General features: G+C 35.7%; 1 protein-coding gene across 2 annotated transcripts in view; it reads right to left on the minus strand.

The window, feature by feature from the left end:
• LOC118188907 (papilin-like) overlaps positions 1-22,765 on the minus strand; it is a 345,995-nt gene that overhangs the window by 80,284 nt on the left and 242,946 nt on the right. For both annotated transcript variants that reach the window (XM_035359431.2, XM_035359432.2), the window contains 4 exons: positions 21,806-21,981; positions 14,029-14,086; positions 3,159-3,261; positions 775-908 (listed from right to left, as the gene is read on the minus strand). In XM_035359431.2, coding sequence (XP_035215322.2) covers positions 775-908; positions 3,159-3,261; positions 14,029-14,086; positions 21,806-21,981 — 471 coding nt within the window. The remainder of the gene's footprint in view (positions 1-774; positions 909-3,158; positions 3,262-14,028; positions 14,087-21,805; positions 21,982-22,765) is intronic.

The following is a 22,765-nucleotide window of genomic DNA, read 5'->3' on the forward strand; positions in this document are numbered from 1 at the left end:
TACAACATTATATATACTTATTTACATTTTACATGCACATTAAATTGTATGATAGAATACCGACCTTTGTTTTTCACTGAGACAAGAAAAAGTGTTGCTTTTAAACTTTAACTAAATTAGAAACTTGATGGAACTGAAGCAATGATACACATCACCTTCCTAGTGACAGCGATTATGGAAGACAGTCTTTAAAGTGACTGGGGGAATTTCACATGTCTGCCGGTTCTAGTAGCCTTGGTTTCATGGCTGAGTTTCTAAATTTTCTTCAGTGCAGGTGCTTCCCCAAGTTCTGCTTTCTTGGAATGGGAGTCTTGGAAAGGAATATCAGCATCTTTCACTAGAAAACGTGGTTTTAGTTTGTCTATTAAAACTCTTTTAACTTTTCCGTGGATTTCAATATCAAAATACTTATCCTTTTTTGCTCTTACAAGATACGGGCCAAGACAGACAGTCTGTAGTGAAGAATTATTAATGTTGTTGTATAGGAATATATATGAGTAGATGGAGACACGAGCAATAGCAAAGAATGCAACCTAACATCGGAAATGCCAGACTTGCAAACTTTGTTTTAAACTGTCTTATGCTGATGAATCTTAGAAATGATCCTGCTATACCATGTGTTGTATGGTATACATTTTCTTTTTTAAATCAACTGAATTTCATTAAAATCTGTTCTAGAGATAATCAATTAAATGTGAAAATTCTCTTAATTTGTATATATAAACACATGTTTAAGAAAAGAGAAAGGAGGAAAGATCTCAGGAAGCAACTTACCATGCAAACACCTTGTACGCATATATCTGAAGAATCTTCTCTACAACGAGTTCCATCTATTACAGCTTGGGAATGTCGATAATAAAATTTATCACCACCTTTAGGCATACAGTTGAGCTCACATTCATTGAAACCTGAAAGCATAAAACATTGGTTGCTGTTTATTTTTTGTGAACATGCAGTGACTTAAAGGATTACACAAGCAGTCATAAAAGTAAATATTTTCAGTATTCAAGTATGGCCAAGTTTACATAGCATACAAGAGAACATAGTAGTCTGATTTTAAAGTTAATTATAATCAAATTTTTTACAGTTTGTTTATCTCACCTTATATAAAATAAAATTCACCAAAATGCAATTTGCTGATTTTTTTTAATGTTCCCCCCTGCAACTAACTTTATTTTAATCTGAGTCAACTTTATTGCCAAAACCTAAAATATTAGGAAGACATTGGACTTAGACTTTTAAATCTAAACTATTTCTTTATACAGTATACAGTCAAAAGTCTTTAATCCGGACTCGTCGGGACTTCGGCGATTCCGGATTATCGATTTTTCCGGATTATAGATCATCAGTTTAAATCTGGTAAGATGGCATGCAGAAATTATAAAATTAAAAATATGAAACCGTAATTTATAAAATAATGAGCAATTATGATCTAAAGGGTATCAAAATTTACCAAAAAAGAAGCCTAATATTTATTTGTTTACTTTATTAAACATTTCTTTCAACGCGCGGATGCGTAAAGCATACCTTACGCATAGCCGAAATTAGAAAATTGCAACCAGAAAACTATTTGATTTGTATTCGTGATATTTATAATGACGAGGAATTTGATTTAAATCATATCAAAGACGGAGTACATCGAAATTAAATACTACATTTAGTAAGGAATTATAAGCACAATAAAATAAAAACATCTTCCCTGAAGATAACGATAGTGTTGACAGATCAACTTCCAGTTCATTGCACGCCGCGACGTCCCCCCCCCCGCGCAGAGCAGCGTGAAATTGATAAACAGATTTCGGAACGGTTAGATAAACAAAGGATATGCTTTTATCCATTTTTTGTAGCAATTCGTTTTTTGTTTGATGGACATCGAAACATACTTTCGTTTTCTAGATCCTTTGGGAGCTCCAGCATCGGAAATTCTATTTGACATAATCGAAAGTTCAAGCTTACTTTTAGAAAATTGCTCTTACAGTCTGAAAAAAATAATAAGCCGGATCCAATTCGAAGATTAAGGAACAACGCAATTATCAACATTAACTGAAATAGATAATTAGATAATTTTAGTTTATACCGTCCGTTATACATTAAACGCGCACGCGAAAACGTATTCTGTACTTGCGCACACGCATATGCGTAGTAGTCAAGGTCTTACGCGCACGCGTAAAACGCCTGTGCGCATTTGCCAACGCGGCGCATGCGCAGAAAGTTTTTAGCTTTGAGGTCCGGATTATAGATCATTCCGGATTACGGGTGTCCGAATTAACGACTTTTGACTGTATTATATATAGAATATCAGCAGTTAATTTTTTTACTATTTCATATTTCTAGAAAAGCAGATTCACATGCATTTTTTTAGAAAAATTGCGAGTTCAAGGTTGAAAGAACTTCCTTGTAAGTTCAGTTTCAAAGCGAACAGCTTCAAAGGCTGTATATGCAATGGATGCATGAATATCCATTATAGCAATATCATAAACTAGCTTTTGTAAAATTACTTATTATATCCTGTTGCCCAAAGAAGCATGATAATGCATAATTCCTTCTTCCTATGGTAAAGAATAAATATAGTCTTTGCTTTGAAAGTAGAATTTATTATAAATCAGCTATTATAGCTTTGTTTCTGGAATCAGACATGTTGTTTAATAACTTCTCATACACTTTAACCTGTAGAAGGAAAACAAATACTAGAGAAAACACAGATGAAAATTAGCAAAATTTAAAACAAGCAAGAAACAATATCCAGTCTAAATAGATAAGTGATTGCTTGTGCAAGCGCATTACTATGCTCCCCTTATCAACAGTAATATGCCATTATTTATTCTCTCCAGCGGTGAAGTTAAAATAAAAATCAAATAAAATGAGTTATGTTATATCAAATTAAGCTTGGTTTTATTAAGTAAAGAAGATTCATTCATTATTCATGAGAAGATCACAGCATTATTCGCAAAAAAAAATCACAAACAGAAGTTTTAAAAATTAGGTTCACGAATTCGATCTTATTTAAAGTTTTGAACAGTTGCAAATTTTTCATTATTTAAGCAATGCTTGGATTGCTGGACACATCATTGGTACTAACCTTATTGTAATTAATGACAGCATTATGAATAATTAGAAAAAATTATGGTAACAGAAAGGAGAAATTATGGTAACAATACCTTTTTTATAAGGGATCCAGCTAAAGTATTTCCCACCTAAGGGAATAGAATCAAATTTGGCACACTGAATTTCGCGGAAATCTTTAGAGCCTTTTGGACAGGCCTGGAAAAAAAAAGTGAAGTTAAGAAATAACAATACAGTACTAAATTTCTTTGTGACTACATCTGGATTCCTTTAAAAGTTTACAATAAATTTTAATAATATATAAATAATATCAAAATAGCTAAACTACATTAATTTAATAATATCAAAATAGCTAAACTACAGATACAACTTATGAAGTTTCAGTTAGCATGGGCCATACTGCTCCCAAGAAACAAGATTTTTATTTCGCATAATTGGTCAACTCTTCTACTGATAACTTCTTTATCTTTGAAAGAAACAGTTTAGAATGATAAAGAATTTCCAAAAATATTCCATCGCATAGATTTAATAGCACTACACTTAAAAAAAACTATTAACACCAACATTTTCAAAAGATATATGCTATTACATTTCATGTATGGTCACAGCTACAGTCAAAAGTCGTTAATCCGGACTTGTCGGGACTTCGGCGATTCCGGATTATCGATTTTTCTGGATTATAGATCATCAGTTTAAATCTGGTAAGATGGCATGCAGAAATTATAAAATTAAAAATATGAAACCGTAATTTATGAAATAAAGAACAATTATGATCTAAAGGGTATCAAAATTTACAAAAAAAAAAGCTTAATATTTATTTGTTTACTTTATTAAACATTTCTTTCAATGTAAGTTGTTTAAATTGCTTTGTTTTATGTGATAATACTTTCTCTTTAATTCTATAAACAGACAATTTCTTGTTCAGTTACAAAGTTCCGCTGTTCAAGTCCTATAATTGCTGTGTCGAGAATACCAACTAATTTCTCAATCAAAATTTTTTCATTCTCAATAACCTCTGTGTCATTTTCTTCACTATAGGAAGCTAATTATAATGACGAGGAATTTGATTTAGTAAATCATATCAAAGACGGAGTACATTGCAATGAAATACTACATTTAGTAAGGAATTATAAGCCAAATAAAATAAAAACATCTGCCCTGAAGATAAGGATAGTGCTGACAGATTAACTTCCAATTCCTAGCATGCCGCGGCGTCCCCCCCCTTCCCGCCGCAGAGCAGCGCGAAATTGATAAACAGATTTCGGAATGGTTAGAGAAACAAAGGATATGCCTTTATCCATTTTTTGCAGCAATTCCACTTTTTGTTTGATGGACATCGAAATATACTTTCACTTTGTAGATCCTTTGGGAGCTCCAGCATAATCGAAAGTTCAAGCTTACTTTTATAAAATTGCTCTAACAGTCTGCAAAAAATAATAAGCCGGATCCAATTCGAAGATTAAGGAACAACGCAATCTGCAACATTAACTGAAATAGATAATTATATAATTTTAGCTTATACTGTCCGTTCGAGCATGCGCAAACGTATATGCGCAGCCGTAAAGGTCTTACACGCATGCGTAAACGCCTATGCGCAGAAAGTTTGTAGTTTTGATGTCCGGATTATAGATCATTCCGGATTATGGGTGTCCGAACTAACGACTTTTGACTGTATTGATAAAATTGCTGACAATGGAAATGAATTAGATTTCAATGAAGAATGTGGATGGTATTTGTGCAGGAACTGCTCAACAGTAATCATAAAGAGTTAAAGTGATAAATATTTTGCTAATATTAACCAAAGGAATGCATATCAATTTGATTAAAATAAATTTAATAATGAAAAAAGATAACTTTCCAGAATTAAAATAAATTTGACACAATGGCGGATGGGGCTATCAGAATAGTTAAAAACACAAATTACAAATTCCAATCTGGAAAGAATATGTCAAGTCATTGCGAAAAGTGTACTGAAAATTTAATTAGCTGCTATAAGGAGGAGTATGAAAAGAAAAGAAAATAGCAGAATAGTTATTTTAGATTTTTTTTGATAAAAACTATTAAAAAAAAACACTTCGGATAATTTAAATTTTGCTTATGTGTAAAAAAAAATTGAACTGTATTGACTGACGAAAACAGTTATTATTATCTTGATTTCTGACCGACTCTGACGTGGTTATTTCAGTTTTGGTTCCCTTTTAGACTACTATGTATTCAGTTGTTGAGCTTTTCGCTAATAAAAGCATATATTCATGTATCAGCATTGGTAATGCAGCATTACAAGAAGAATTTGTATTGACAAAAGATCAGGCAATAAACGAATTTGTTATTTTAGGAAAAAGTTGAGCAATTTGAAAAGCGACTTGCAAATCCACATTATTTTCTAAAATTGGTTGGTACAATTTAAATGATATAGGAATAATATCGCTAACTGTTAAACAAGAATCACTAATGGCCATACTTCTGCCTTAATTGACATATTACTCACTAGTTGAAATACATGGCCTATCAGAATGTAATTCAACTTCTATATATTTTTTGCCTTTTTTAAAACAGTCTAAAGTGATTTAATGTAGTTTTTGTTAATATGTGGCCCTCAAATGCTTTTTGCAATATTTCAAATTTTTTGGTAGTACATATTCCATTTCAAAATAAAATTTATTTGTATGTCATTTATTCAATTTCATTTGCCATTTTAAGGAAATGGCCAAAAAATTCTTTATTCATAAAACAATAAAAGGAAATGAAATATGAATTATTACCAAATGCTGAAAAAAGTCACAATAATTTCCAAAAAAAAATTGCAAGCGATTTTAAAAGCGCATTTCTTATTAATCATTCTTGATGTTTTCTTAATTACAAATTCATAAATGCATATATATAATAAGTTAGATGAATTATAAAATTCTAATGATTAAATTTTAATTTTATAAAGGTTTCCCCCCCCCTCCTCGTGCTGGCATGTATCTAGCATATTACAAAAAATCCTAGATTTCAAGATGTCCTCACATTTTATAGCAAAACTAGCTCATAACAGAACTTAGAACATAGAGCCCTTTTAAAAGGGCGACCGGGGTTTTCAAATTTGAATTGCGTGTTTGAAATCTTAGAAATATTTAGAAACTTATTTATTTATATTTCTTTATAAATAATTAAACTGAGGAATTCTGACACATTTCGTGATGAATGAAAAATAAACACTTCTGCTACTACCATCAGATAGAAATTAGTTTTTAGCATTGGGCATTGTACAGTATGGTTAAAAATCAAGAGCAAAATAAAAAATTTCCATATTATAGCACTAATCTGTTTACTATTTAAATTAAATTTGAAATTGTTTCAAGGCACAGCAGGATGAATATCAAATACTTTATTTTCTTCATCATTTTTTATTTCCAATTTCATACAAAATACGGTACTCTATTTTTTATGTATTGCAATACATAAAAAATAGAGTACCGTATTTGCAGAAGTGAAAAAAATAGACCCCCCCCCCCAAAAAAGTAGCACGAAACTGTATTTACACGCGACTAAAAATAAATAAAATATCTGAATACTGGATAATTTTTAATGTTATTGAATGCTGTAAGTAATCGAACTTACAATGGAATTTTAAACGAAAATATTTCCGCGTAGTTTTTGACGGTATATGATATGTTTTTGTTCAACATTAAGCGCTCATGAATGGAAATTTAAAAAAAAAAAAAGTTTTAATACGTTTATAACTTAGATTATAAAAACACAAACTCCGAAGGCCAAGTTTCATCAATAATCTATAAACACGGGAAAAATAATCTCAGCTGTCTAAACAAAAGAGTGTGTTACAAAACATTCTTTGCTTCGGAAATGAGGCAAAGAGAGTGCCAATATAACTTATACTGGGAAAAGAAAAGTCAAAGCACTTCACAAATCAGAGAAACATTATGGTTCCAAATGCGCTAAGAAACAAATTCTTCTTTACATATGGAAGGGAATTCAGCTGTATAAACTCAAAGAGAGAGGGATCAAACAACTAGTGGAAAAAAAGACATGTGTTTTTCATCATCCACACGGGGATTATAGAGGGTGAAAAAAATACTCTTGATCAGTAACGCTATCAAATGTCGCATTTCACAACCTCATATGTCTCTTAAAAAGGATAGCTTTTTTTTTTAAATATTTTGATATACTAAGAGATTTTTTTCACTGACCTAATGAAAACAGACAAACTATAACCCAAAAATGCTCAATGTTCTATGCTTATAAGGTATATATCTCCCACCTTCTTGGCCTGCCTTCGTGGTGTAGTGGTTCTGCATGCTGGGCCGGTATTCCAGAGGTCCGTGGTTCGATTCCCGGCGAAGGCATTTGCTAATTTTTCATTTCTTCTGCTTTTCCAAATAACCTAATGTCTCTACAGTGGTGCCTGAAACTGCAGAGACATTAAGTATATATTTTTGGAAACAGGAAAGATGAAGAATAGCAATCGCCTTTGCCGGGAATCGAACCGTGGACCTCTGGAATACCGGCCTAGCATGCAGAACCACTACACCACGAATGCACGCTAGAAAAGCGGGAGAAATACCTTATATACTTCCCTTTTTAAAGGGCGACTGGGGTTTTTAGGGGAGCCAATCGCCAAATCCTGGGTTAGGAGAAACCATCATCCAACACCCTTGTCGGCACCACTATAGAGACATAAGGTTTTTTTTTTTTTTCCCCCGGGGGGGAAGAGGAAGCAGGCACGATGAAAAATGAGCAATCGCCTTCGCCGGGAATTAAACCACGGACCTCTGGAATACCGGCCCAGCGTGAAGAACCACAACACCATGAAGGCACGCCAAAAAGGTGGGAGATATACCTTATATACTCTCCCTTTTAAAAGGGCGACCGGGGTTTTTAGGGAACCCAATCGCCAAATCTGGGTGCGGAGAATCTTAATCCAACAATCCTTTTAGTTCGGGCGCCACTACAGAGACATTAGGTTAATCGAAAAAGCCGGAGAGATGAAATATGAGCAACCGCCTTCGCCGGGAATCGAACGACAGACCGCTGGAATACCGGCCCAGTGTGCAGAACCACTGCACCACGAAGGCACGCTAGGAAAGCGGGAGAAATACCTTATACGCTTTAAAGTTAGACTTTTGTAATCCAAGACTCCCAACAGGATCTTTCTATCAATGGCGGATGGGGCTATCAGAAATTCGGGTAATTTCCGAAAGAGGCTGATGCCTATACGTCCGCCTTGTCACAAAAAATGTCATCACCTCTATAATATTTCGGCGTTTGATCACCAAGACAGAAGCCATCATAAAGGGCTTTGACGTAAAAAAAGGTTTCCGCATCTCGACGAACGGTGCCGATACCTCTATGAGGGGATTTTGTTACTGCTAATAAAGATTCTTTGAATAAAGATATCAGCACTTCGATGAAAGTTGCTTTCTTCAAGTCATAAACTGAACTAAATAATGAGTTCATAAGAGTGCAGGCACCTTTATATGCCAGGGCATTCTGGTATAAAGGTGCCTGCGTAAACAATGGTCCACTTGCATAACGGTACTGGTACCTTATTGAGAGAGACTTCGTCAATACAGAAACTATCATTAAATGCATGGCACTTGATTTCTCCAAGTTCTAAGTTGAACTTCATAAGGGTGCAACCACTTTTATGCACGTCGGTGACTAGTCACTAAAATAAACACCCGAACATAGACATTCCGGCGACTTAATGAAGGTTGCATTCTTCTTGGTATAAATTAAACTTCACACAGACGCAGGCACCACTTACGTCAACAAGATAAACTTTCAAAAAGTGCTGGAACCTCTATTGATAGCAGCAGTTAGTCACTTCGATCTTCATAAGAATGTCCCGGAATTTTGACGGAGACTGCATTCTACATTGAAGAAAATGAAATTCTTATGGGCACTGGTACCTTGAAGTAAACAACTATTCACTTAGATCTTCACATGGGTGTACCAGTACTTTGATGAAAGTTGCATTCTTCACAGTAAAAACTGAACTTCATAAGAGCGCCACGCACGCCTTAGTTTGATAAACAATGGGCTAACCAGCAAAAGATGCCGGCATGTTTCTAGTCGGCGATTATTCACTTAAATCTTCAAATAAGCGTCGCGGAATCTTGATGAAGGTTATATTCTTCATGGTAAATAGTATATTTCATAAGATGTTGGCCAACTTTATGTCTTAATGCTGGGGCACCATAGTACCTTGCGAACAATGGTCAACTTGCATAAAGGTGCCAGCATTATGCAAATTGGCCGCGTCGGTCAGATCACACACAAGTGGCCCTGCTTTCTATCACCAGGTCTCCTTTCTTACAATTTCGATATTCCGCCGAGTTAGGAGTTGATAAGGGTTAAATGGTAAGTGAAATGAACGATTCTTAGAGGTACATAAGGTAGTTGCGTAGCTAGAAAGGCGTTTCGTTCCAGAGCCATATTTTTGAAAGAGATTATTTGCTTGTGGAACATCAATGGGTTAATCATATGGATCATCATAGCAGAAAGACGATTTGAGATTTACTGGATCATAAGCAAAGTTCACTGCAGTTATCTGTCTAAAGAGGCGGGATGGCTTCATGAAGGCCTAATATACATAAGATAGTCACGTAACTAGAAAGGCTTTGTCCCAGGGCCATATTTTTAAAAGAGACAATTTGCTTGTGAAACATTAATGGGTTAATCATATGGATCATCATAGCAGAAAGACGATTTGAGATTTACTGGATTATAAGCAAAGTTCACTGCAGTTATCTGTCTAAAGGCGCGGGATGGCTTCATGAAGGCCTAATATACATAAGATAGTTGCATAACTACACTCATGTCCATAAATTAAGGATAATTCGGAATCACGCGGAAATCGAACTCTAAAATAAATATATCACCTGTAAAAATCACTACACACATCTTCAAGAATCATATGCAAATTTCAGGAAGTAACCAGATGACACCGATGGTACGTCACAATGACAAAAGTGTAAGAGAGTAATATATAAAGAATACAGGCAAAGAAGTAAAATTGTTCGCAGGCGCTTTATAAGCATTTCAGTGCAATAACTGAATAGTTATGACACAAAGAATGCATTTGAATGATTTTTTACGTGGTAGAATTATCGACCGTTTGGAATGTGGGCGTACCCAACTGGAAGTATCAGACGAACTTGGAATTACCCAGAGTGTCATCTCCAGGCTTAGGCAACGATTCCAATATGATGGTAATGTGAGTAGACGTTACAGCACAGGTCGCCCCAGAGTTACAACGCCGAATGAGGACCGGTATTTGGCAGTTACTGCCAAAAGAAACAGGCGGAGCACAGCCTCAGACCTGTCTCGTCCGCTGTCTTCAGCCACTTGTACGACAATTTCAAGGCAGACCGTGTACAGATGCTTAGGGCAGATTGGTCTATATTCTCGTAGACCTGCCAGATGCATTCCTTTTACTGCAACTCACTGTCTGTCGCTTGCGATTAGCCTGGAGTAGAGAGCTTTCATTGTGGACACAGCAACAGTGGGCTTGTGTGATGTTTTCCGACGAGTCCACGTTTAGCTTGCAGTCTGATTCTCGCCGGACTTTCATATGGAGAGCTCCAGATACCAGTTACTACCAAGGAAACATCATTGAACGACACCTTTACGGTGGTGCAGGAGTGCTCGTTTGGGGTGGAATTATTCTGTGTTCCAGAACTGACCTGCATGTTCAAATTGGAATCATGACAAGCCAAATCTATTGGGACATCATTCTGGAACAACATGTACGTTTGTTTCGGGGCGCCACGGGCACACAATTTGTGTTTATGGATGACAACGCCCGTCCTCACCATGCAAACATTGTAAGCGAATGCCTTCAATCGGAGAATATCAACTGTATGGACTTGCCAGCATTCTCACCGGACTTGAATTCAGTAGAGCATGTGTGGGACATACTTGGCCGACGAGTTGCAACCCGTCAACCTCCTCCTACATTTCTACTGGAACTTAGGAGAGCATTGCTTTTTAAGTGGTGTAATATCCTCCAAGATCAGATCGATAATTTGATACTCAGCATGCCTAGGCGTTGTACGGACTCTATTGCATCGTCTGGGAGGCATACAATGTATTAACAATCATACCAACCATGTAATATTGGTTTTTTGTAAATAGGTTTTTTTTTTTGTAATTTGCTCCAGGGAGAAAAAATCGCTAATTTTTTAATAATATTAAACGTATAGCATCTTTTTTTGTTCTTTACCTTTTGTTTAATAAATAAGCTTTACAAATAAGTCAAATTTGTTTTGCTTCTAACTCTTCCTCTGCCTGATTTTGCATTATCCTTAATTTATGGACATGAGTGTAGAAAGGCATTTCGTCCCAGGGCCATATTTTTGAAAGAGACAATTTGCTTGTGAAACATTAATGGGTTAATCATATGGATCATCACAGCAGAAAAACGATTTGAGATCTACTGGATTATAAGCAAAGTTCACCGCAATTATCTCTCTAAAGAGGCGGGATGACTTCATGCAGGGCTAAATTCTCTGCGATGGGCTTAATGAGTATTGGCTTACATTTAGGTTATGAAAGGGACACTGGCAGAACCAGATTTAGACTTGATAAGGCCGTAAGCTATTTGAGATATGGGGTTTTTTATAAGTCTGTTATAATATATTTTAATACTATTTATAGTATATTTTAATTTTTGAGGGGGGTGCAAGAAAGTGAGGGCCCTAAGCAATGGCTTGTGTAGCATATAACGTTAATTCGGCCCTGGACACTGGCTCGTAGTCTCATCAGTCATGATATCTTATGTTAAACATAAAATAAACCACATAACGCAGCCAGTCCGTTGCTTCGGATTGGAGCCCAGGACAAACTATCAGCCATCAGCTATCTTATCCACTTGATTATGAGAGAGGTGAAGCATCATGAGATGTCAAATTATGATACGAACTCAGTTGATGAGAGAATTGTTTTTTACACGGAACAGAGTATTCAAAGAAACTACAAAAAGCTTGCCTTTCTTAACTCCATCAGAATTTTTGAATGGAATATATGAATGATAATTAAATTATGATCTTGATAACATAAATAAGGACCATCAAACCTTCAAACGCTCGAGGGGACTTTCGGCTAACCATGTATTTTGAGGGTCTCCATGCGCCCTGACACTATACGGTTGCAAACATCCATGCCTTCTCCGGAATTCGAACGCAGACCCTTCCGTACGTCAGCTAGTATCTCTAAATATTATAACTGAATTCAAAAGAGGTAACTAAATACGAAATTTATTTTTAAAACAAGTCCGTTTACAAATACGGTTTGAAATTTTGCGCGTACATGAGAATGAATACGTATGCAGGCTTCTGGCATTCTTTGTGGAAAATCTGACACCACTTGCATTTACAATGTCAGTCTGTATGCTTCTTAATGTGAAGTTAAAAAGTTTAAGAAAATCGAATGACCCGGAAAGGTACACGGCCAGTCTTCTGGTTCTAAGAGCAAGAAAAATGACAACTGCCGTTATTCATCGCCAGTTATGTTAAGTGTTTGGTGACAATGCAATAAGTGACAGCAAAGCGCAAAAAAGTATGAGACTATTCAAGAAAGATTGGAATAGATAACAAAACCTTTGTCGAAGCTTTCAAAGTCTGTGCCTGGAAAATAAGCTAGACAAAATTTCATCTGGGCCGAATTCATAGTTCTGCAAATAACTTCCTTCTATGCTTTGTTAACAAGAGTGAAGTATTGAGAAACATTAAAAGTCTAAAAGTCCAGAAGTTTCTAAGTGTTAAATCTCTAAGAAATCTCAAAACATCTTCAAATATCGTTTGCTACCGATTCGTGGGCTCGTTACTCTGATTGTTACCCGAGACCCTTTTTTCTTCAGATAATTTGTTAATGCTGACAGGCCAGGGGCAGATGAGGCTGGCCTTATTGGAGCAGACAAATTGTGAAAAAAGGTGTTGACACTTTTTTCTCCCGCTTCACATCGTTTGTAAAGGCGCAGGATTCCATGTCATAATGGCAGAAAAGAGCTTGACCCATTCTGAAGTTCAATATCGTGAGGAAAGCAACCCTCACCAATGATTCTGGGAAGCTCTTAGGAAAGTGTTAACTTGTTTGAGAACAGTTGTACCTTGTTTAAGTTGACCTTGAATTTAGTTGTTCAAGATGCAAGGATTCACTGACATAAAAACACAGATGTGCCAGCACATTTATTAAGTTCGGTTTCATGAAGAAAGCAACACTCATCAAGACCGCTGAAATATCCATATAAAGGTGTTAATATGGCGAACTATTGCCAACCTGAATAAACGGGCCAGCACCTTTAGAACACTTTTTTAAATCCAAGTGGCAAGACTTAAAAACTCTTGCTTTTGAGTAAGAGAGTGAAGAATTAGATCCAACAATTATAAATTTGACAGGGAGCTACAGTTACCATTACTTTATTTTTCGACTTTTTTAGAGTGTCTTTAAATCTTTTTCTTGGTATGAATTTTTCGTATTTTGCTGCACGATAAAAAATTGACATAAAACAGCAAAGCAGCATCACAGAATTTAGGGCCTCAGAAAACTTCCCGACAGCCCCATCCATGTGACAAGCGTTCTGAGGTCCTATTCACTATATTCGTTTGCAGCTGAGAATTATACCGCCTTTGTCCCTCCCCCAAGAAAAACGCCTCTTTGATAAGTCCTCAGCAAAATCGCCTATATGACTTTTTAAAATGTGCTCAGATTTCAAGGACACTCTTCATAAATTTATCATCACAGAGGAGATTAAAATAATATATAAGAGAAAATTAAATAGGAAGTTGCATATGATATGGTTCAATCAGAGGTGAGGAGGGGGGGGGGGAGAAATTATGTTCCAAACAGAAACAAGTCATAAATTATTTAATTACGTATTTGACTGAACATGTTTCAAAATCAAAACAAAAATCTTCATCCAAAATTTAAGCATTCATTCATAAAAAATTTAAAAAATCTTACCTGAATGTTGCATGATATGTATCTTTTACTAGGTCCAATACATTCCGATCCATTTTGTCTAAAACGAGGAAAGAAAGATTTTTCATTTTGCATCTATCTATCTATCTATCTATCTATCTATCTATCTATCTATCTATCTATCTATCTATCTATCTATCTATCTATCTATCTATCTATCTATCTATCTATCTATCTATCTATCTATCTATCTATCTATCTATCTATCTATCTATCTATCTATCTATCTATCTATCTATCTATCTATCTATCTATCTATCTATCTATCTATCTATCTATCTATCTATCTATCTATCTATCTATCTATCTATCTATCTATCTATCTATCTATCTATCTATCTATCTATCTATCTATCTATCTATCTATCTATCTATCTATCTATCTATCTATCTATCTATCTATCTATCTATCTATCTATCTATCTATCTATCTATCTATCTATCTATCTATCTATCTATCTATCTATCTATCTATCTATCTATCTATCTATCTATCTATCTATCTATCTATCTATCTATCTATCTATCTATCTATCTATCTATCTATCTATCTATCTATCTATCTATCTATCTATCTATCTATCTATCTATCTATCTATCTATCTATCTATCTATCTATCTATCTATCTATCTATCTATCTATCTATCTATCTATCTATCTATCTATCTATCTATCTATCTATCTATCTATCTATCTATCTATCTATCTATCTATCTATCTATCTATCTATCTATCTATCTATCTATCTATCTATCTATCTATCTATCTATCTATCTATCTATCTATCTATCTATCTATCTATCTATCTATCTATCTATCTATCTATCTATCTATCTATCTATCTATCTATCTATCTATCTATCTATCTATCTATCTATCTATCTATCTATCTATCTATCTATCTATCTATCTATCTATCTATCTATCTATCTATCTATCTATCTATCTATCTATCTATCTATCTATCTATCTATCTATCTATCTATCTATCTATCTATCTATCTATCTATCTATCTATCTATCTATCTATCTATCTATCTATCTATCTATCTATCTATCTATCTATCTATCTATCTATCTATCTATCTATCTATCTATCTATCTATCTATCTATCTATCTATCTATCTATCTATCTATCTATCTATCTATCTATCTATCTATCTATCTATCTATCTATCTATCTATCTATCTATCTATCTATCTATCTATCTATCTATCTATCTATCTATCTATCTATCTATCTATCTATCTATCTATCTATCTATCTATCTATCTATCTATCTATCTATCTATCTATCTATCTATCTATCTATCTATCTATCTATCTATCTATCTATCTATCTATCTATCTATCTATCTATCTATCTATCTATCTATCTATCTATCTATCTATCTATCTATCTATCTATCTATCTATCTATCTATCTATCTATCTATCTATCTATCTATCTATCTATCTATCTATCTATCTATCTATCTATCTATCTATCTATCTATCTATCTATCTATCTATCTATCTATCTATCTATCTATCTATCTATCTATCTATCTATCTATCTATCTATCTATCTATCTATCTATCTATCTATCTATCTATCTATCTATCTATCTATCTATCTATCTATCTATCTATCTATCTATCTATCTATCTATCTATCTATCTATCTATCTATCTATCTATCTATCTATCTATCTATCTATCTATCTATCTATCTATCTATCTATCTATCTATCTATCTATCTATCTATCTATCTATCTATCTATCTATCTATCTATCTATCTATCTATCTATCTATCTATCTATCTATCTATATATATATATACATATACATATATATGTAAGATAAAAAAATATGTGAATCAAAATTATAATTTAAACTAACAGTAAAACATTAATTCTCAATCTCTATTCTAAAAACCCCAATAACTTCTGTGGGTTGCGTCATTTCTAGATCATTCTATGGCCTGCGCAGCTTCGATGATGTAATAATAGGGAACTGAAACTACCATTGTAAACCAAAACTTTTCTCTTCGCGTGCTTCTATCTTTCATTACTATGCACTTCAGCTTCTGTCTGTGCTGTGCTTGGACGCAATTTCGCTACGCTGCTTCCTATAGTAATGATATCAATAATGTAAATGGTCTTAAACAGGCACGACTAGTGTCCCAAGTGATCTGTGGCAACATATGTCAATTGGAAATAAAAACGGAATTAAAATCGCCTCAGTCGAGGATTGCAATTAGCTTACGACGCAATCAGAATACTTCCTCTTCAATATAGGATAACTACGCATCAACAGTGCTCCGTCTTTTCCTGTGCTTTTATTATGATATACATATATATATATATATATGTCAAAAGTCGTTAATCCGGACCTCAAAGCTAGAAACTTTCTTCGCATACGTCAACGCATAATACGTTGAAGCATGCGCATAATACCTTTGCGCATGCATATAATACGTTTACGCATGCACGTTTTATGTATAACGGATGGTATAAGCTAAGCTAAAATGATCTAATTATCTATTTCAGTTAATGTTGCAGATTGCGTTGTTCCTTAATCTTCGAATTGGATCCGGCTTATTATTTTTTGCAGACTGTTAAAGCAATTTTATAAAAGTAAGTTGAATCTTTAGATTATGTCAAATAGAATTTTCAATGCTGGAGCTGCAAAAGGATCTACAAAGGGAAAGCATGTTTCGACGTCCATCAAACAAAAAGTGGAATTGCTGAAAAAAATGGATAAAGTTTCTCTAACCATTCCGAAATCTATTTATCAATTTCATGCTGCTCTGCACGGGGGAGGGGGAACGTTGCGGCACGCAATGAACTGTAAGTTGATTTGTCAGCACTATCCTTATCTTCAGGGCAGATGTTTTTATTTTATTCGGCTTATAATTCCTTACTAAATGTAGCTATCCCGGGGGTCGACGTAGAGTACTCTGCGCAGCACTGGCTAGGATCTGTACCTAGGCAGTCTCGGCCACGGGGGTATATAATTTATGAACTTGGCGGTTCCCGATGGTCCATGGGGTAGGTTTATACTTGCTCTTCATGGGCCGGGAGGTGTAAGTCCTTTCCACCAGGGTATTGGTAGCCAAATAGCAAACTGGACCATTGAGAGTCTGGTCACTGCTGTCCTTGGAATTCCATGTAAAGCCTAAGGAGAGGGGCATCCCGTGTAGTGCTGGCAGGTAGCCCAATTTAACGGCCGGTCATCGACCTTAAGTTTCCATCGCCCACCCCACCGTGGTCTCACTCCGGCCGGGACGGTGGTCTTGACCGGCCCGTGTTTAGCGGTGGTGCTTTTTGGTTGTTGAGCGATCAAAAGAGGGTTCCATAAATTTGTTGGTGTCTCGGGGGTGTGGGACTCCGGGCCCAGCAGGAGTGTTCGACGTCATCTTAGGGTGACGCTTTTCGGGATTTACCCCGTTCCCAGAATGTGATTAAGTTCACGAACTGTGGTATAAATCTTCGTTCGTTCGTTCGTTACTAAATGTAGTATTTCATCTCGACGTACTCCGTCTTTGATATGATTTAAATCAAATTCCTCGTCATTATAAATATCACGAATACAAATCAAATAGCTTTCTGGTTGCAATTTTCTAATTTCGACTATGCGTAATGTATGCTTTACGCATGCGCGAATCGAAAGAAATGTTTAATAAAGTAAACAAATAAATATTAAGCTTTTTTTTTTTGTAAATTTTGATACCCTTTAGATCATAATTGCTCTTTATTTCATAAATAACGGTTCATATTTTTAATTTTATAATTTCTGCATGCCATCTTACCAGATTTAAACTGATGATCTATAATCCGGAAAATCGATAATCCGGAATCGCTGAAGTCCCGACGAGTCTGGATTAAAGACTTTTGACTGTATATATGTAAAATACGTAAATCAGCTTTATAATTTAATTTAGTTGTAAGGATTATGTTAATTTTATTAACAGTTAAATGAGTTAAACTTCGTTTCTTGTCGCTTCTTAATTTCAACTTACCACTTCGGGCCAGAACGTGGTTTTAGAATCACATCTGAATGCTAATGAGGAAGAGCGGTATTTAACCGCAATGTTCTACTGTTTTAAAGAGAGAGTTACCAGATATTCTGGCTGCACGCATCCGTCTTTTTAGGCTACTCTCTCGAAAGTTATTATTACTCTCGGCCTTACTTTAGGCCCTTGATAGCTTCGCAGTCAAATTAGCGTTAAGGGGCCAACTCGGATTGAATTTTGATACTTTCGGCTATATCTCTTTAGTTAAGATTAGTTTAGTTTGATTCTTAGTCTCTTAAGTTCAAGCCCAAGTATTGTCTTTGTTGTACAACTCCAAGACAGAGTTCTGTTAAATCTTATTTGAATAATAAAGGGTCTTAACCATTTCCAAGTTTAATTATTGTCTCACGAGTTCAAACGATTATTCACTTACTAGTTCTTAAGATCCTTCATTTTTAACTGTAATTTAGAATTACACAGTGGAGAATTCTACATAGTAATAGCGTTTTAATTTATCATTTTTAATCTGGGTACTTCCTCTCTGTATTCTAAAAGTAGTAATAACTATTCTGGACTGTGCACTTTCTACATTAAGCTACGTTATATAGTTTGCCTAGTGCTAATGACGTAGCTAATCCAGTATTTATTTATTTATTAATTTATTTATTTTTTTAACTACTGAAAGCTTTTTGATCTAAATCAAAACCTTCTCTTGGTGAGCCTCCATACTGGATAACTGCGCACTTTAGTTTCAGCTCTCTTGCATTACTTTGGTCCCTTTTCTTTACCGTGCTGCTAACTCCACCGTTATCTAATATAATCTGTTATCTGATACTCTGTATAAAAATTGTGGGTGTGCGTATTGCGTCCACGATCATGTGTGACGAAAAATATGTTTTTGATAATTAGTTCGTATTCACCAATAAAAAGTACATTCAATTCGCCCATGTCTGTCTACTTCGAGTGTCATCTTTTTATCTAGGTAGTAAAGTTTGCCCAGAATATAACATTAGGTTTACCCCTCTCTTATCTTTCCACCCGTACACAGATATCTATCTCTTCACTAAAAGCATAAGCATCAAACTCTCCTTGTTGTAGGGATTTTTCCTTCTTTAGTTTTGGCATCTTCTTTCTGCTTGGATTTACAGTTGACACTGCGTATATATCCTGTCCTTTCAGCAAAATGAGCAATTCGATAGGAGAGAAAAAGTTGTCCATGTAGACAATGTGATTCCTTCCGCTTAGCTCTGGAGTCAAGTCTAACACAACTCTTGCTCCAAGACACATTTCCACTTTGGATTCAGATTTTCCGCAATAAACTTGGAACTTTAAGTTGTAAGAAGACTGATCACACAAATTCTATATTTTATAGCCTCTTTTTATTGGTTTATCCTTCATATATTGTTTATTGAGTGAGTGAGACGTTCAATACAGTTAACCTACAGTAACCACCACCCTTCAAAGACTTAAAAGGGCAATAAACAGCAGTCCGTTTTTTTTTTTTAATGAATGCTTTCATTGAAGGCCAATAAAATTTACTTTTTCAAAGCTTTGAGTTAAAACATTTAACGACATTTTAGGTTGGGACTCTAAAGATAAAATGAGCAAAAATATTCCAGTTTTTAAATCATGAATCTTTTCTAAGATATATGGGATTCGAAGATTGGAATGTCTCTCGCATTTAATTTGAATATTATTCCTGCATATTTTTTCATCTACAGAAAAAAACAGTTAAGTCGATAAAATAGTGAAAACTCAAAAATGGCAGAATGTAAAGCTACTATACATCGGCCTCCCGCTACTCATTTTTACAATATATAGTTTACTTGGAATCTGTCGCGACTTCTCGTCAATGTCATAGGATAAGGTCGTATATCCACGTCTATGAATTTTTGCATCAATTATCCTTTCCTTTCCCACGACATTTTTCAACCTTCTGATGTTTCTATGTCTTATGTTACGTCTCTGTTTACTGGCCTAATGGTTTTTCTGCAATTCCCCCCCCCAGTAGGTGGGTAATTGAGCTGTTTGTTTACTTAAACTGAGGGAAAGCTGCCCTTCCTAAGGATGCACTGAAGCTTCCAGAAGTGCTTATTTCTTGAACTGGTTCAATCTGTGAGCGCCCTGGAACTGTCTGTGATATACTCCCAGCTCGCCCTTCTGTAAATAATATTTCGCCCCTTTCACCTCCTTCTATTATCAAATTCTCGCCATAGCATAAGAAATCAATATAGACTGTGCATAAAATGTAATATGAAATAATTTCTGAAGAGAACCAACGAGACTCCATCTACAAAGCTTTAAAGCCAGCTGCAGAACTGCAAGGATAAACCGCAAAAGCTTCAGGCCGAAAAGCGATCTAATGCTAACGTTTTAGCGAATGCTTTAAAGTTGCTTTTATTACCAACTGCAACTTAGCCCGGCAGAATAAAAATCAGGAAAAATACACTGGTGTGCAAAAATTAAGGACGAAGTTAAAAAATTAACTTATCAGTGGAACGAAGAGACAAAGCGGACTGAAAGACTAATCAGGAGATCGGCTAGGGTCAGGTACATTAGCGCATGCTCATATATGCAACTAGACGTACTGGGGGAGCGTAGGAGGGGTACAAAGATTGCTGGAGGTAGGAGTTCAGGATTTGGGGGAAGCTTTTGCATGGCATATATCAGTTTGAAAGACGTAGAGTTTGCTACATCAAATGTGAAATGTCAAACAATGAATCTGTTAGACGACAATTTGATGCTTGTACCCGAGGTGGAATCACTGGAAAGCCTGAGGAAGTTCGAAGTGTGAAAAGTGTGACTGTGGAGTTCCAGATTGCTCACAGCATTGTTTCACGACTTTGGAGAGCATTTCAAATTACAGGAACAGCTGTCTGACGGTTCAGCAGTGGTCGTCCACAAGCAACCACAGCAGCAGAAGACCGGTATATTGTGCTATAGGCAAGAAGGAACAGTCACCAAACAGCGAAAGAAATCTTAAGACACGTGGAACAGGCGATTGGATGACCGCTTTTGCGTTTTACCATGGTCAGGAGGCTGCACAATGGTGGTCTGTTTGCACGACGGCCTGTTCGGTGACTATTAACGCCTGCTTATCGGAGAAGGTGTTCTGTGGTGCAGGGAACACCAGAATTGGACAGATAATTAATGGCGTCAAGAACTCTTTATGGATCAGAGCATATTTTGTCTGAGTTGCGATACTAGATGCATACACATCTGGAGGGAACGGGGAGCACGCAACATCATCAAAAGAGACCGGTTTGGAGGTCGCGGAATTCTTGTTTGGGGAGACATAATGCTTGGTAGCCGTAACGACCTTCATATCTTCCAAGGAGGTTCAGTCACCTGGGACTGCTATTGTAACGAGGTTCTCCTTCTTTACGTGCGTCTTTTCACAGTTCCTGAAAAAAGTCTTTTTAGCAGCAGATTCTTAAATTGCAGGGAAAACATATTCATACCTACAAAGTCTCTCATTGATGGAGCTGAAGTTTTATCAATCATTCGGCTCCGATTCTGTCATTTAACAAATAAGACGAGAAAATTAAATTATAATAAAGGTATTTATTTCTTTTTAACACCGAGAAGCAGTATTTGTTTATACATGTTAAGAAAATTAAAATGAAATTAAAATGAGCAATATAATGTTCATGGATAGAGCAAGCATTTTTAATTTTAGCAAAAAATATTTTTTTAAATGTCAGTTTGAAAATATTGTATACAAATATCAGAAATAGCAGCAGAATTCAAGTATTACTTCGCGTCACGGCATGTTCTTGTCTGAAATGCCACGCCTCCACCGCATGTTCTCGAACACTCGCTACTTTCGCTCCACTTTTCCCATGGACCATGCTCATTTTCGCTGGAATGAAATCCTACGGTGATGTGATCATCCGGGAACTTATGATGTGTGTGTCGCTTCTGATGACGAGTCTGAAAAAGAAATTTCTCAGGATTAATTTTCTAGTCATTCGTAAATTACACGATTGGATTGGTTTGGTTTGGTTTACTTGATTATGGCAAAACACACTGGAGCTATCTGCCTAAGGGGTGGGATACCTACGGCGAGGATTTTGTACGGGAAACTGGCTCATATACATGTTACACACGTAATATATTGACAAAATATAAATTTAAATAAATGCATATATATTTTTCGAGTTTGGCAGAGAAGAGGGAAATGATTGTCTGGCAACAGTGAAAAGGAAACATGGGATATAAAGGGCCGTTCTTACTGGAGGTTTATAGGGCCGTTCCCACTGGGGTTTATCTGGGCTAACGGAGTGAAGAACGCGTATATAAAGAAAGAAAGAAAGACGTAATTGTAAACCAGTTTGTCTTCTACTCCGCTAGAAAGAAGAGGGAAAATTCGCCAAGGGATTTGGCGACGGAACCTGTTGGCGAGAATCCCCCCCCCTGTGATGTACCGAACCTGGCCGAGATTTTCCTCCTCCGCGATGTGTACAGGAAATTGAGAAACACTGGTCAATATGAACAAGAAAATTAGGTGAAGTTCCACTTTTACTGGCTGTTGAACTTGCATCATTACACACACAGCTTCAAACTCTTGATAAACGTGAGAGTAGAACCTGTTCGAAATTCGTCATCAGCTTCGAGCTTTGGCGCTTTTTGGCGACAGATATTTCACGCATGCACAGTTGTTTCCCTTTTCGTTCGAAGGGAGCCCACTTCTGGTGCTGCGAAATTTTCCTTCTTA

This window comes from Stegodyphus dumicola, chromosome 4 (genome assembly GCF_044657685.1).
Source record: "Stegodyphus dumicola isolate Sdum_Otavi_A_Nest chromosome 4, ASM4465768v1".
Taxonomy (NCBI): Eukaryota; Metazoa; Arthropoda; class Arachnida; order Araneae; family Eresidae; genus Stegodyphus; species Stegodyphus dumicola.